Source organism: Microtus pennsylvanicus, chromosome 4, assembly GCF_037038515.1.
Source record: "Microtus pennsylvanicus isolate mMicPen1 chromosome 4, mMicPen1.hap1, whole genome shotgun sequence".
NCBI lineage: Eukaryota > Metazoa > Chordata > Mammalia > Rodentia > Cricetidae > Microtus > Microtus pennsylvanicus.
Genome location: NC_134582.1, coordinates 24,426,529 through 24,438,806, shown reverse-complemented (window position 1 = coordinate 24,438,806; position 12,278 = coordinate 24,426,529). Strand labels below are relative to the sequence as shown.

Sequence of the window (12,278 nt, the reverse complement as noted above, 5' to 3'; positions counted from 1 at the left end):
CACCACCAACAGGACACTCTCGTGGGAGTGTCCACACACCTGCTGCCCAGCACACCAACTGGTGACCCACTGGGCTGCTGACAGTGATAATAGTGGTGTTGTTTTACTTTTACTTCACTATCCCAGATTGCTGCGCACCACCACCCTGGTCTGAGCTCTATGCACTAGACCCCAGTTCGCGAGCTTCGGAAAAGGAAGGGGCTGGAGGTTGAGAACACACACACAGAGACAGACCGACACGCAGACCTTTAAACACTGATACCAAAGCACCTCTTTATTAGCACCATGTAGGCTTAAATACCTTACGGTCAATGGCCAACAGGTAAAAATCCCATCCTCTGATCCTCTAGGCTAGGCACAGCTTCTAGTAACTTCAATTAGAAGGCTCTAGCATGGAAGAGCAGCTGAAGTCCAGGACTCATTAGTCCGAATACAAGATGAGTTCAGTTTTTGTTTTTAGAAATTTATTTATTTATTTACTTATTTATTTATTTATTATGCATACAGTGTTCTGCTGTCCTGTATGCTTACTGGCCAAAAGAGGGCACTAGATCTCATTATAGGTGACTGTGAGCCACCATGTGGTTGCTGGAAATTGAACCCAGGACCTCTGGACAAGCAGCCAGTGCTCTTAACCACTGATCCATCTCTCCAGCCACTGGGTTTGGTTTTAGAAACTCAGAATCACGATACCTTCAGGGCAGAGAGATTCTTGGGGCCACTAGCTCCAGCAGCTTCCAAACCCAAGTCTCTCCAGACATTATTTTCTTCAGATTCTGAAGTTTTATGTGAGTCCACGTTTGCCTGTATTATGTCTGTGCACTATGTGTGTGCCAGGTGCCTGAGGCAGCCAGAAGAGGGCATCAGACCCTCTGGCACTGGAGTTACAGATAGTTGTGAGCCATCACGTAGGTGTGGGGTATGGAACCAGGGTCCTCTGTGAGAGCTCTTAACAAGGCTCCTAACTACTGACCATCTCTTCAACCTCCAGTTTTGTATTTTCACAATACATTTTGGAAACCGTGGGAAAGTAACAGCCTCTACGGCTTGGAGACAGCAGAGCCCATCAGCGGGCAAACCAGGAGCTGGCTTTTGTTCACATGGGTGTTGAAAGTCACTTTGGCCGTCATGTTTACTTGAGGGTTTGGTTACCCTTGGGCTGTGGACACAGTAATAATAGTGAAGTCGTTGCCATTCGCAGCTGCCTGTTGTGAGATCTGGGATTTTCCTCGGTATTGTGTAATCTGTCTAAATACAGAAGTACATTGCACACAGAGCGTTGTCTGTGCCTGTACTGGGCATATTTCAAAAGTGTCTTCATCTTTTGGGTGGCTTTAAGTGCGTTGAACTTAAGTGTAACTGGTAAATGGTGCTGACAGAGACGTTTACCTACTTCATGTAGATCAGAATCCAAGAGTCTTGAGAAGAGCAGCAGCAACTGATGTCATAGGCTTGCCCCGTGCCGAGCCCTCAAAAACATCATCTCAGGGGTCTTCATGTCAACCCCAAGGGTGGGTGTTGTTAGCCCCTGGCTAGAAGGGCAAAAGAAAGCCCTGAGAGAGTAATAGCTTACAGTCACAGAAGGCAGAGAGAGGATCCAGGTTTGCAAAGTGCCAGCCCTCTTTGCCATCTTGCCATCTGTGTCTCCACACCCAAGACTCTTGATTGGCCTTGTGGCCATGCTGGGAAGAATGAGGCCTCTCCCAGAATCCATCCCTGAGCCTGTCCTTCTGCAGGGCCCATCTACCTCATCACCGAATACTGCCGCTACGGTGACCTGGTGGACTACCTGCACCGCAACAAGCACACCTTCTTGCAGCGCCATTCCAACAAGCCATGCCCACCCAGTGCTGAGCTCTACAGCAATGCCCTGCCAGTGGGGCTCTCCCCACCCAGGTATGAGGGAGGGAACCCCGAGTGAGGACCTGCCGAGCATATGGGCACTCGTGTTCAGAAGCCCAAAGATGAGGGTGTGAGCGTTGGGACAGAGTCACTTCCCAGAGACAGGGTCGGGGGAAGGAGAGAGGAATCAATTGTTACTCCATGTCATCTCAGTGAGGCAGGCTCCTTCCTAACCCTTCTGAAGATGTGACTCCTTGAACCCACATGCCATTCTCGTGACATGGGTGTCCTTTTTCTTGCCTTAGGGACCTAGGGGCAGAGGCAGTGATAAACTGAGAGCCAGACTCTAAGATGCTATATACTAGGCTCTGGGCCTTAGCTCTCTACCCTCCACAAGCCAGCCTCCCCGGTTCTCTACAGGCAACACAACTCTGTCTTCTGATTATTTCATAAAGAACATTTCTTATTTTGTTTTTCATTTGTTTGTTTAGTTTTTTGTTTTTTAATTTATTTATTTTCATTTTATTGGTGTTCTGCCTGTATGTATGTCTGTGTGAGGGTGTTGGATTCTGGAATTAGAGATAGCTGTGAGCCACCATGTGGGTGCTGGGAATTGAACCTGGGTCCTCTGGAAGAGCAGTCAGTGCTCTTAACCACTGAGCCATATTTTCAGCCCCGCTTACTTTGTTTTGTTGTTGTTGTTTGTTAATTTAAAAAAACAAAGATAATAACTTTGCAAAAGTGTACTCAGGGATATGAAAATGCACGGGGTCCTAACACTGTGACGTGTTCCCGCACTGTGTTTGGTTCCACTATTCCCTGGGGAACTGAGGCTGTACCCGATGGGTCCAGGTGAGGCCTCATTGCCACCCTAGACTGTGCACCTCGCTGCTCTGTAGGCGTAGATAGGTACTGGAAAGGCCCAGAAAGGAACTGCTCTGCAGACCCATGTATGACCCTTTCCCTGGCTGCTGTAATTACTCCTGGGTGTGAACGCTGAGAACATGTGAAATTGAAGTTTGAAATTTATGCCCTGGCAATGCTGAAGCATGCATGGGCATCCCGTATATGGCAGTTCTGTTGAATTTGTCCATATTGGTCCAAGTTGATGATGATGACTGACCAGGTCTCTTCCTCAAGAGGGCGCCAGATGTCATTATAGATGGTTGGGCGCCACCATGTGGTTGCCGGGAATTGAACTCAGGACCTCTGGAACACGCGCTGGGTCTCATATCATCCCTGCAGCCCCAGGGTCCAGCTCAGGGCCACACAGATTAGTTGGAAGGGTTGATTCAGTCATGTGTATTGTGGCAGCAGACCATAGGACAGTGGGTACAGTGGCTGAGGAGATCTACAGATGACCAGGCCACATGGGCTCAGGCTGAGCAAGGGCCAGGAGCAGGAAGGAAGAGAAATCCATGGCTTCTCCTGACTCCATCCTCTCACCTACAGCCATTTGTCCCAGACTGGGGAGAGCGATGGCGGCTACATGGACATGAGCAAGGATGAATCTGTAGACTACGTGCCTATGCTGGACATGAAAGGAGACATCAAATATGCGGACATCGAGCCCTCCAACTACATGGCTCCTTATGACAACTATGTCCCATCTGGTAAGTGGATGTGGTGCTGGCACACGTGTGCAGGCTCACCCCATGTGCACGGTGACGTTTCCTTTCAAAGTCCTTCATGTGCTCAGTCTTGTGACAACCCTGGAAGGCAGAGAGCTCATTTCATGCATGTGGAAACTGAGGCCAGCTGCCTGCCCAGTGCTTCTGTGCAGTGGAGCCCTGACCAGAGTCCTGTAACTGGCTCTAGAAGCATGCACACTCTGGTAAGAGGGGAAGAGCGGGTAGAGGTGGCCTTCTAGGGCCTGGAGGAAGACACATGTGCTCTGGGTTGGTGTGATCATCTAATGTCCTGAGAAAGCCTTAGGTGGTGGTTTCGGGACTAGGGCTTTTCTTGCCAGTAAGGACAGTGAAAGCAGAAGAGGTTTAGGTTAGACACTTAAAAACTCATTCTTGCCAGGTGGTGGTGGTGCACGCCTTTAATCCTGGCACTCGGGAGGCAGAAGCAGGCAGATCTCTGTGAGTTCAAGGCTAGCCTGGTCTACAAGAGTGAGTTCCAGGATAGGCCTCAAAGCTATAATGAAACCCTGCCTGTCAAGACAAAGCCAACCAATCAACCAACCAAACAAACAAAAACAAAACTCATTCTCCTAAGGGAACACTTAGAAAATCAGTAGCCATTTGTATTGAACTCTTAGTCACCTACAAGCCTAAAGACAGGGGTCTTCTAGGCCTGTGGTGTACACAAAGTAACCCATAATCCTCTGTGCTCTCTAGCCCCTGAAAGGACCTATCGGGCTACCTTGATCAATGAGTCTCCAGTGCTTAGTTACACAGACCTCGTGGGCTTCAGCTACCAGGTGGCCAATGGCATGGAGTTCTTGGCATCTAAAAATGTAAGTGTGGTCCTGATGGGGAAGGCAGAATTATGGGGAGAGGGGTCATCTAGCCAACTAGACTCTCCCACATCTATGGGTGAGATAGCTCCCAGCCCTCTGGTGGGCAGGACATTGAGAAACCCCACACCCGGGCAGGCACGGATTTTTCCTAAATCTCTGTCCCAGAGGATCTTCTCCACAGTTGCCCTTTAGCCTCAGCCCCCCTTTTCCCTGACCCAGTGTGTCCATCGAGACCTGGCTGCCAGGAACGTGCTTATCTGCGAGGGCAAGCTGGTCAAGATCTGTGACTTTGGCCTGGCTCGAGACATCATGCGTGACTCAAACTACATCTCCAAAGGCAGTGTGAGTGCCTTCATCATCCGTGGGGTTGTCCCCAGGTGCCTCTCTCCCTAGACATGGTTTTCTCCTGATTCATGTGGCCTCAGCTTGGTAGGGGGCCACTGGTAGCTTATCCTACCAGCAGAGATGTCAATGCTCCCTACCTATGAGCAGGGACAGGACAAGGAGCCTAGCTTTGTGCACAGTGGAGAGAGACTGGGAGAGGGTCAGGACAGTCACAACAGGGGCCAAGGAACCAGCGACAGTGGGCTTGGGGTAAATAGGAAGGGAGTATAGACACCCCTGTTTTAGGAGATGTAAGGTCGAGGAGCATAGAAAGGAGCCCAGAAGATGTGGTAAGATAGGTTGTCTAGAAGCCCAGGGGTAGAAGAACTCCTGGCCATGACCATGGCTGCTCACATCTATGCAAAGCACACCCTAGAGGCTTCCCCCAGGAACACAGGCTGCCATGTCTTTAGCTAGTGAGTTAGAAAACAACTTCGCAGCACTCTAGCCAGGAATGTGCTTAGAGCCGTGGAGTGAGTGAGATGGAATTGGTGTGCGAGATGCTGGGCCTCCTCCTTCCCAGGTGAGGTGGGGCTGAGAGACTGGCCACGAGGACCCTCCATGCACTCAGTACCTGCCTTGCCCTTGCAGACCTTTCTGCCTCTAAAGTGGATGGCCCCAGAGAGCATCTTCAACAGCCTCTACACCACGCTGAGTGACGTGTGGTCTTTCGGGATCCTGCTGTGGGAAATCTTCACACTGGGTGAGCCGCTTCTTCTCCCAGCCCCAAGTTATACCCCAGAGCAGCTACCCTCTTGCTCCTACCTCCCTCCTGACTGCTCCTCAGGCTGGAAGCAGGGGACTGTGGGGCAGACACTGGAACATGAGCAGGGACTCAGGAGCAAGTCCAGGCTGTGCCTCTCTTTCCATTGCATGGGTTTGGCAAGTTCTTGGCCTATTCTGGGTTTCTGTCTTCCCATCTAAGCATCAAAGGAGTTAGACATATCAAAAGGCGTGCTTGAAGCCAGCTGTAATGGTGTACATCTGTAATCCCAATACTTGGAAGTCAAGAAGATGGAAAGTTTCAGGCCAGCTTGGGCTACACCGAGACTCCATAAGCACAGACACAGACCCTGCTTGGGTATCATTGCTTCTCTAGTTCCATCTCTGTCTCCAATGCCAAGGGAATTGTGTTCTTGTATACATCAGGACAGTGTGCCCTGCCACTTCCCACATGCTGAGACACTAATGTCCCTGTCTCTGTTCCATGACAGGTGGCACCCCTTATCCAGAGCTGCCTATGAACGACCAGTTCTACAATGCCATCAAGAGGGGCTACCGCATGGCCCAGCCCGCTCATGCCTCTGACGAGATGTGAGTGGAACCTTGCGCACTTGGGAAGGATCTGAGGGTTCAGAGGGTGTGCATCTCCAACTCAGAGGCTAGACACATCCTGTTAGAACTGCATCAAGCTGTTCAAAATGGAGCCATCAGAAAGTTCTATCCCAGCCTAGGTCTCCACTTTCTCAAGGCTGGTTTCAAATTCAAGCCTGTCCTGTTCATGTGACTGCCGTTAGTACTGCCCTAACATCTTACTGCTTGCAGTGCTCCAGGAAAAGACTCAAAGCTGACTTTATTTTTTTTTAAGTGTATGAATGTTTTGCCTGCATGCCTGTGTGGGCATGGCATCCATGTCTGATGCCCTCGGAGATCAGAAGACGGTGTCAGATCCTCTGAGACCGTGAGCAACATGTGGGTGCTTGGAATCGAACCCAACTACTCTGTAAGAGCAACGAGTGCTCTTAACCATTGAGCCATATCTCCAACCCGACCCAGAGGTGAACTTTAAGAGCTCAGTTTGGTCACATGCCATCAGATCCAGGCCTGTGCTGGGAAGATGAAAATCCCTATTAGACAAATTCGGGTCACGTGCTCACCATGGCATCTTGGACCGCACAGAATCACATGGGTGAGGGAAGCTGGGAAGACTTCCCAAGGGATTGGTGAGAAGCAGTGATGGTGTTACCAATGATGCGGCTCCTTCCCAGCATCTTCTGCCTCCACCTTGCTCTGAACCCTACTGCATGGCCCTGCCTCTAAGGCAGAGACTCTGACCCTCTCTCTGCCTCCCCCAGCTATGAGATCATGCAGAAGTGCTGGGAAGAGAAGTTTGAGACTCGACCCCCCTTCTCCCAGCTGGTGCTGCTCCTGGAGAGGCTGCTGGGCGAGGGTTATAAAAAGGTATGGAGACAAGGTGGGTGGGAGACAGAGTTCTGGTCTCAACCCTGTACGCTGGGCCTGGAGTGATGCGCTGGTATTTGGGAGGAAATATTCTTCACACACACTTGGCCTCAGTTTCCTTGCTGGTACTAGAAAGAGTCATGTCAGAGCCAGGAGTTTATTTTAGTAGAACCAAGATGTGGAAGCCGATGAATTTGACCCAGGGAGGTGCAGACAGTTGATAATCCTGTCAAACCTGCGCACCATGACAACCCAGGGTGCTCCTTCAGAAGTGTGAGCAACCCTAGGCTCTCCTGAGTCCTCACACCGACCACTTAAACCTTGTCCCAGGTTTATACGAGGCCATTGGAGCGAGTCTGTCCTGAACTTGGCTTCTTACTTCTTCCCATCTGGGGAGATCAAAGCAGAACAGACTCACCACTATCTCATAGCAAGGGACGCTGACCCCCAACCCCAACAGACGGCTATGGGAGACCACAACAGGATAAGATTCCATATCAGCAGGATGGAGCGGGGAGGACTTTGGACTTTCCACAGGGCAGGGAACCCTGACTGCTCTTCAGACTGGAGAGGGAGGGGGAGAGGAGTGGGGGGAGGGGGAGAGGAGTGGGAGGAGGGGAAGGGAAATGGGAGGCTGGGAGGAGGCGGAAATTTTTTTTTCAATAAAAAAAAAAGATTCCATATCAGTTACTCTGAAGTGGGGTAGGAGCAAGGGTCATGGTGCTGCCTGACTACCTGCCCTCTCCTCCCTAGGGGACTCTGAGCATGTGCTTTGTCTTGGGATACCAAGCAGGAAGGCAGCTCATAGGTGTGGCTTTGAGCAGAACCCCTTTTCATGTGTACTAGGGGAGAGGGTCTCTAGGATGTTGCCTGTCTCTCACCCAGTTTTTTCCTTCTCTCCCTGTCCTGTGGAGCAGAAATACCAGCAGGTGGATGAGGAGTTTCTGAGAAGTGACCACCCAGCCATCCTGAGGTCTCAAGCCCGCTTGCCAGGGTTCCACAGCCTCCGATCTCCCCTGGACACCAGCTCTGTCCTCTACACGGCCGTGCAGCCCAACGAGGGTGACAATGACTACATCATCCCCTTGCCTGACCCCAAGCCTGATGCTGCTGATGAGGGCCTCCTGGAAGGTTCCCCCAGCCTTGCCAGGTAGCCACCCTAACCCTTTGTTCCCAGACATCATGCGAATAGTGCTTGTGTTTCTCTGTCTGTGTGTGCGCATGTGCACGAGCATGCGTGTGTGCACGAACATGCGTGTGTGTGCACGAGCATGCGTGTGTGTGTGCATGAGCATGCATGTGTGTGAAATAAGATGTTCAAGAACCCATTTGCCAGATAGCTCTTCCTTTTAAAGGTGCACCCAGCGGACTCTTCTCAGGTACTATGTTAGTCCTGAGCACAGAGAGGAAACATTTAACACTTCCTAGCTGCTAGTGTGGGTCATGGCTGCTCTTCACACCATGTCCAGAGGGCTCCAGAGAACTTGGTTGTAGGAGATGGAGGTGTTGCAAATTCAGCTTAGAATTCAGACAGGGGAAAAGACCCATGGTCTGCCTTGGGTTGTGGCAAGTCCATTGTGGGGTGGGCTCTAGGGCTGCCTTATTGCTTCCTAGACGGATGTCAAGCTGGAGTGGGGATTCCCCAAATCAAAATTCAGCCCATGGAGGAGTGGAAGGAGACATGCTGGTTTTCATTTCTAGCCTGTCATTAGGAAAGGTGAACAGGCCTTGCCTCTGTGAGCCTCCGTTTCTCCATAGGAACTCACAGTACATGTAGGCCTTAGCAGGCCTTGAAGGCAGGTGAGGATGAGAAAGGATCTCGAGAGCTTAGTGGTCCTGCCCTCAAGTTCCGGCTTCTGTACTCCATCACTGTGTATTGGGGAATGATGATATAAACTCTAAAAGCTGTGCTTCCCAGTGGTGCAGCCTCTCAGTGTGGAAAGTCAATACACAGAAAGCTCTTAGACAATACTGTTAGTTCTTCCCGGGCTCTCCCCAGCTCCTTTCTGACTTGTTTCCTTCCTCCAGCTCCACCTTGAACGAAGTCAACACTTCCTCGACCATCTCCTGTGACAGTCCCCTGGAGCTCCAAGAAGAGCCACAGGCAGAGCCCGAGGCAGACCCAGAGCAGCCACAGGGTTCGGGCTGCCAGGAACCCCTGGCTGAAGCAGAGGACAGCTTCCTGTAGGGACTGGACCCACCCCACCCTGTCCAAAACTCCCGTATGCCTCCCAGCACCCAACCCTCCTGGCCTGGCCTGGCCACCAAGCTGTTGCACTGCCACCAGCTGCTTGAAGAAGGACCCTGGTGTGCGGACCCAAGGTCCAGGGACCAATTTAGCTTAGGAGGCAAGAGAACTGTGGGGATCGAGTCTCTGCCTCTGGAAGGCCATGAGACTCTGAGCCAGAGCTCCTCCAAGGGATTCAGTTTCCCCAGATATATGAGGAAGCATTGGGCTTGGCTCTCAGACAGGTATGGAGCCTGGATTCCTGGAGAGAGTGCTGGGTGTAAGGCGGTGTGTTCATGATTTCCTCCTGTGTAGCCAGCTGGATCACTCCACTTCGATCTTCACAAGAACTGGGCAAGAACCTGGTGCCTGGCTCCTGGTCAAACAGAGGCCAGCCTCGGTCAAGGTCCTGCCCTGGTGCCAATCTTAGGTATCCTAGGCCCAAGCTGGTCTGGGGCCAGCCATGCTTAATGAACATGGTTAGGGGTGAAGGCAGAGCTGAGTACAGGATGCTCTGGCCTGCATCCCTCAGGGCACAGCTGGCCACAAGAAGTACCCATGCCTTTCGTCCTCCTCAGTGCTGGAGCGTGTCCCTCCTCACTCTCAGCTGACCTGCCCACCAGAGTCTGCAGGCCCTCTAATCCACGCCTAGGATATGCCTCACTGAAGTGAGCTGTATCTCCCTGAAGTGTGCCTCACTGGGAGCCCTGACTCTGCACTAGACTTGCAGTGAGACCTTGGAGGGTGCCTTGTTCTCTCTGGGTACCAGTTTTCTTTCCCCTTTGAAAAATGAACAAGTTGTACTCATTGACTCTGAGTGCCCTGTCAATACTATAATTCCAGAGTGCCACAGGGATTTTCAGTTATCCGGGCAAAGTGGGGTCAAGTCCCTAAGCCACCTCTCTGGGAGTCAGCTGAACTCTGAAAAGACTCCAGAAACACCACATCTGGGGATTCAGGAACTGAGCCTCTTCTTCAGGTCCCCAAGTGTAACTGCCCAGGCCTTGACTTGGCCTAACAGTCAGCGTCCTAGGAAAACCCCCTACAGGACACAGAAGGACCACGAGACACTACTTATGCCATGGTAAACTCTGGAGTCAGCAAGAGTGGCAGAGAAGGCAAACCAGGTCACCTCAGGCCACTGTCACCAGGAGTGTGGACAGATGTGATGGAGAGTGAGTGAGGACAGAGGGAGGCTTGAGGTGGGCATGAGAAGTAGACGCTATAGGGGCTGCCATCTTGACTGGCAGCTGTCCCAGGCCTCAGGCAGCACCACATGGGAATGTTTCCGTCACTGGCTTCTCACTAACCCTGAACCAATGGACACTGGAGGGCCCTGGGGAGTGAGGGGTGGGATGGGACAGTGTAGCAGAAGTCAGCCCTTCTGGGGGCCCTCCCATGCTGGGTTGCTGGCTGGCAGCTCCCTGCCCGGAGCAGCAGAGGTTGCTGGAGGATGGAGCGCACTGCTCACAACGGTACCAAAGATGTAATCACCTAGGTTTACAAGTACTTGTAGGACTCACAATAACCCACATTTAGACACCGGAAGTGCTATTTTATATGCTGTTAAGTTTTTCTATCTGTACTTTTTTTTTTAAGGAAAAAAAATGTAATATTAAACTTGGTGCTTCTCACTGAGAGACTGTTCTCTTGGGTTTCGGTCTATGTGTCCAGGATTGAGGAGACAGTTTGTTCCAGACAGGTCCGTCCCTTTGGCTCCGACTCACAGTTACCTTTTTTAAAAAGCGAGTTTTATTTCCTCCCATCCTGGGAAATGCTTGGGTTTCCAGGTGTGAAGCGAGACTTTTCTGATCGTGGTATCTGGAAGGAGAGCGTGGGCTTACAGAGATGCCCAAGCCTTCTCCACCCTGCCCGCCTCACCATGTGCTCTGGCTTTGGCCACTAAGCTGAGTCACCCTCCCTGTCCCACTTCTTGCTGCCCACAGCCAGATTTGAGCTGGGGTAGCTTATGGAGAGGTGCCTACCAGAGTCCGAATCCTAGGTCCTTGAGAGTCGTCCCTGGAACCCAGGTAGGAGCAGCTCAGACCGAATACTCAGGAGGGCCAGAGAGCAAGAGAGAGAAAGGAAGGATTAGGGGTGGGGGAGAGATGAAGTGCTGAGGGGCAGTGTGGTGGAGTAGGGCCGCAGGAGGGGAAGAACCACGCTGGCTGAGGACAGAGGGGTGCAGACCCAGGTGGTTTCAGCATCCCAGAGATTATGGGGTCAGCATATCTATTGCATCAGATAAGCAATCTGGTTCTCGCTGGGTTATTCTGATCGCAGCCTACAGTACACTGGCCTGTGGGACACTGACAGCAGCTCAGAACCACGGACATTAGAGCTTCCGGGACAGGCAATGGGGAAAGGGTTCCAACTCAGACTGGGGTTCCCAGACCCTCCCACCTCAGCTGTTTGGCGGTGCCACTTGAGATGGGAGCAAGTTTCGCCTGAGGCCTGTCATTCCTTGTTGTCTGTCCGGCCTCCCCTCACTCTGTGTGAACTGAGGGGAGGGCATCTCTGGATTCAGGAGCTTCAGGCCACGGCTCCCAGGGTGAGTAAGAGTGGAGTTATGCTATGCGATAGCCCTGACTCACAGACAGCTGCTGGCTCAGAGGCAGCTGAGACACAGCAGGGGAAACCACCTGACAAGAGAACCTAGCTGCACACTGCTACCTCTCTCGGGACTCCTAGCTTTAGAGGACACCCCAAGGCGGTGACACCCTTCTGCCCTGGCTGTGGTAGGCATGGAATAAAACAATATCCCAATCTGCCTTGCAAAAAGCAAAACTCACATTTCAGACAAGACTCTCTGTGTCTGGGATGCCCTTACCCTGGTCTTGGAAGTCAGGAGCCCCAGCCGCCCATCTCAGACTGATTCTTACAGACTGGAGGTGCACGACACCCCTCAGACCTTAGTTTCTCCATGGTGTATGGAACTGTCAAGGTCACCGAGAGTGAAGTACGCTAGAGCCTTGGCTGCCATTCACCCAACAGCAGGTATGCCAACGTGCGTTATCTTCTCGCCCCCATCTCAGTCCCATGGACACCGTACTTAGTCCAAGTGAGACGAGAATCCCAAGCGACTTTCCCAGTGTGGTTGCTGTGCCAGGCTGACAAGAAACTGTGGTCTGGTTGTCTTCCACCTCAACTTAGGTGGGAAAGGAAACAGATATCTGA

General features: G+C 51.8%; 1 protein-coding gene across 3 annotated transcripts in view; it reads left to right on the top strand.

Annotated features, from left to right (window-relative positions):
- Nucleotides 1-10,741, top strand: part of Pdgfrb (platelet derived growth factor receptor beta) — a 38,193-nt gene extending 27,452 nt beyond the window's left edge. For 2 of the 3 annotated variants that reach the window (XM_075968542.1, XM_075968541.1), the window contains exons 15-23: nucleotides 1,737-1,896; nucleotides 3,295-3,455; nucleotides 4,188-4,306; nucleotides 4,529-4,651; nucleotides 5,285-5,396; nucleotides 5,908-6,007; nucleotides 6,769-6,874; nucleotides 7,792-8,024; nucleotides 8,903-10,741. In XM_075968542.1, coding sequence (XP_075824657.1) covers nucleotides 1,737-1,896; nucleotides 3,295-3,455; nucleotides 4,188-4,306; nucleotides 4,529-4,651; nucleotides 5,285-5,396; nucleotides 5,908-6,007; nucleotides 6,769-6,874; nucleotides 7,792-8,024; nucleotides 8,903-9,062 — 1,274 coding nt within the window. In that variant the 3' untranslated portion in view covers nucleotides 9,063-10,741. The remainder of the gene's footprint in view (nucleotides 1-1,736; nucleotides 1,897-3,294; nucleotides 3,456-4,187; nucleotides 4,307-4,528; nucleotides 4,652-5,284; nucleotides 5,397-5,907; nucleotides 6,008-6,768; nucleotides 6,875-7,791; nucleotides 8,025-8,902) is intronic. The other variant, XM_075968543.1, reaches the window with a different exon arrangement.
- The last annotated feature ends 1,537 nt before the right edge of the window (nucleotides 10,742-12,278 follow it).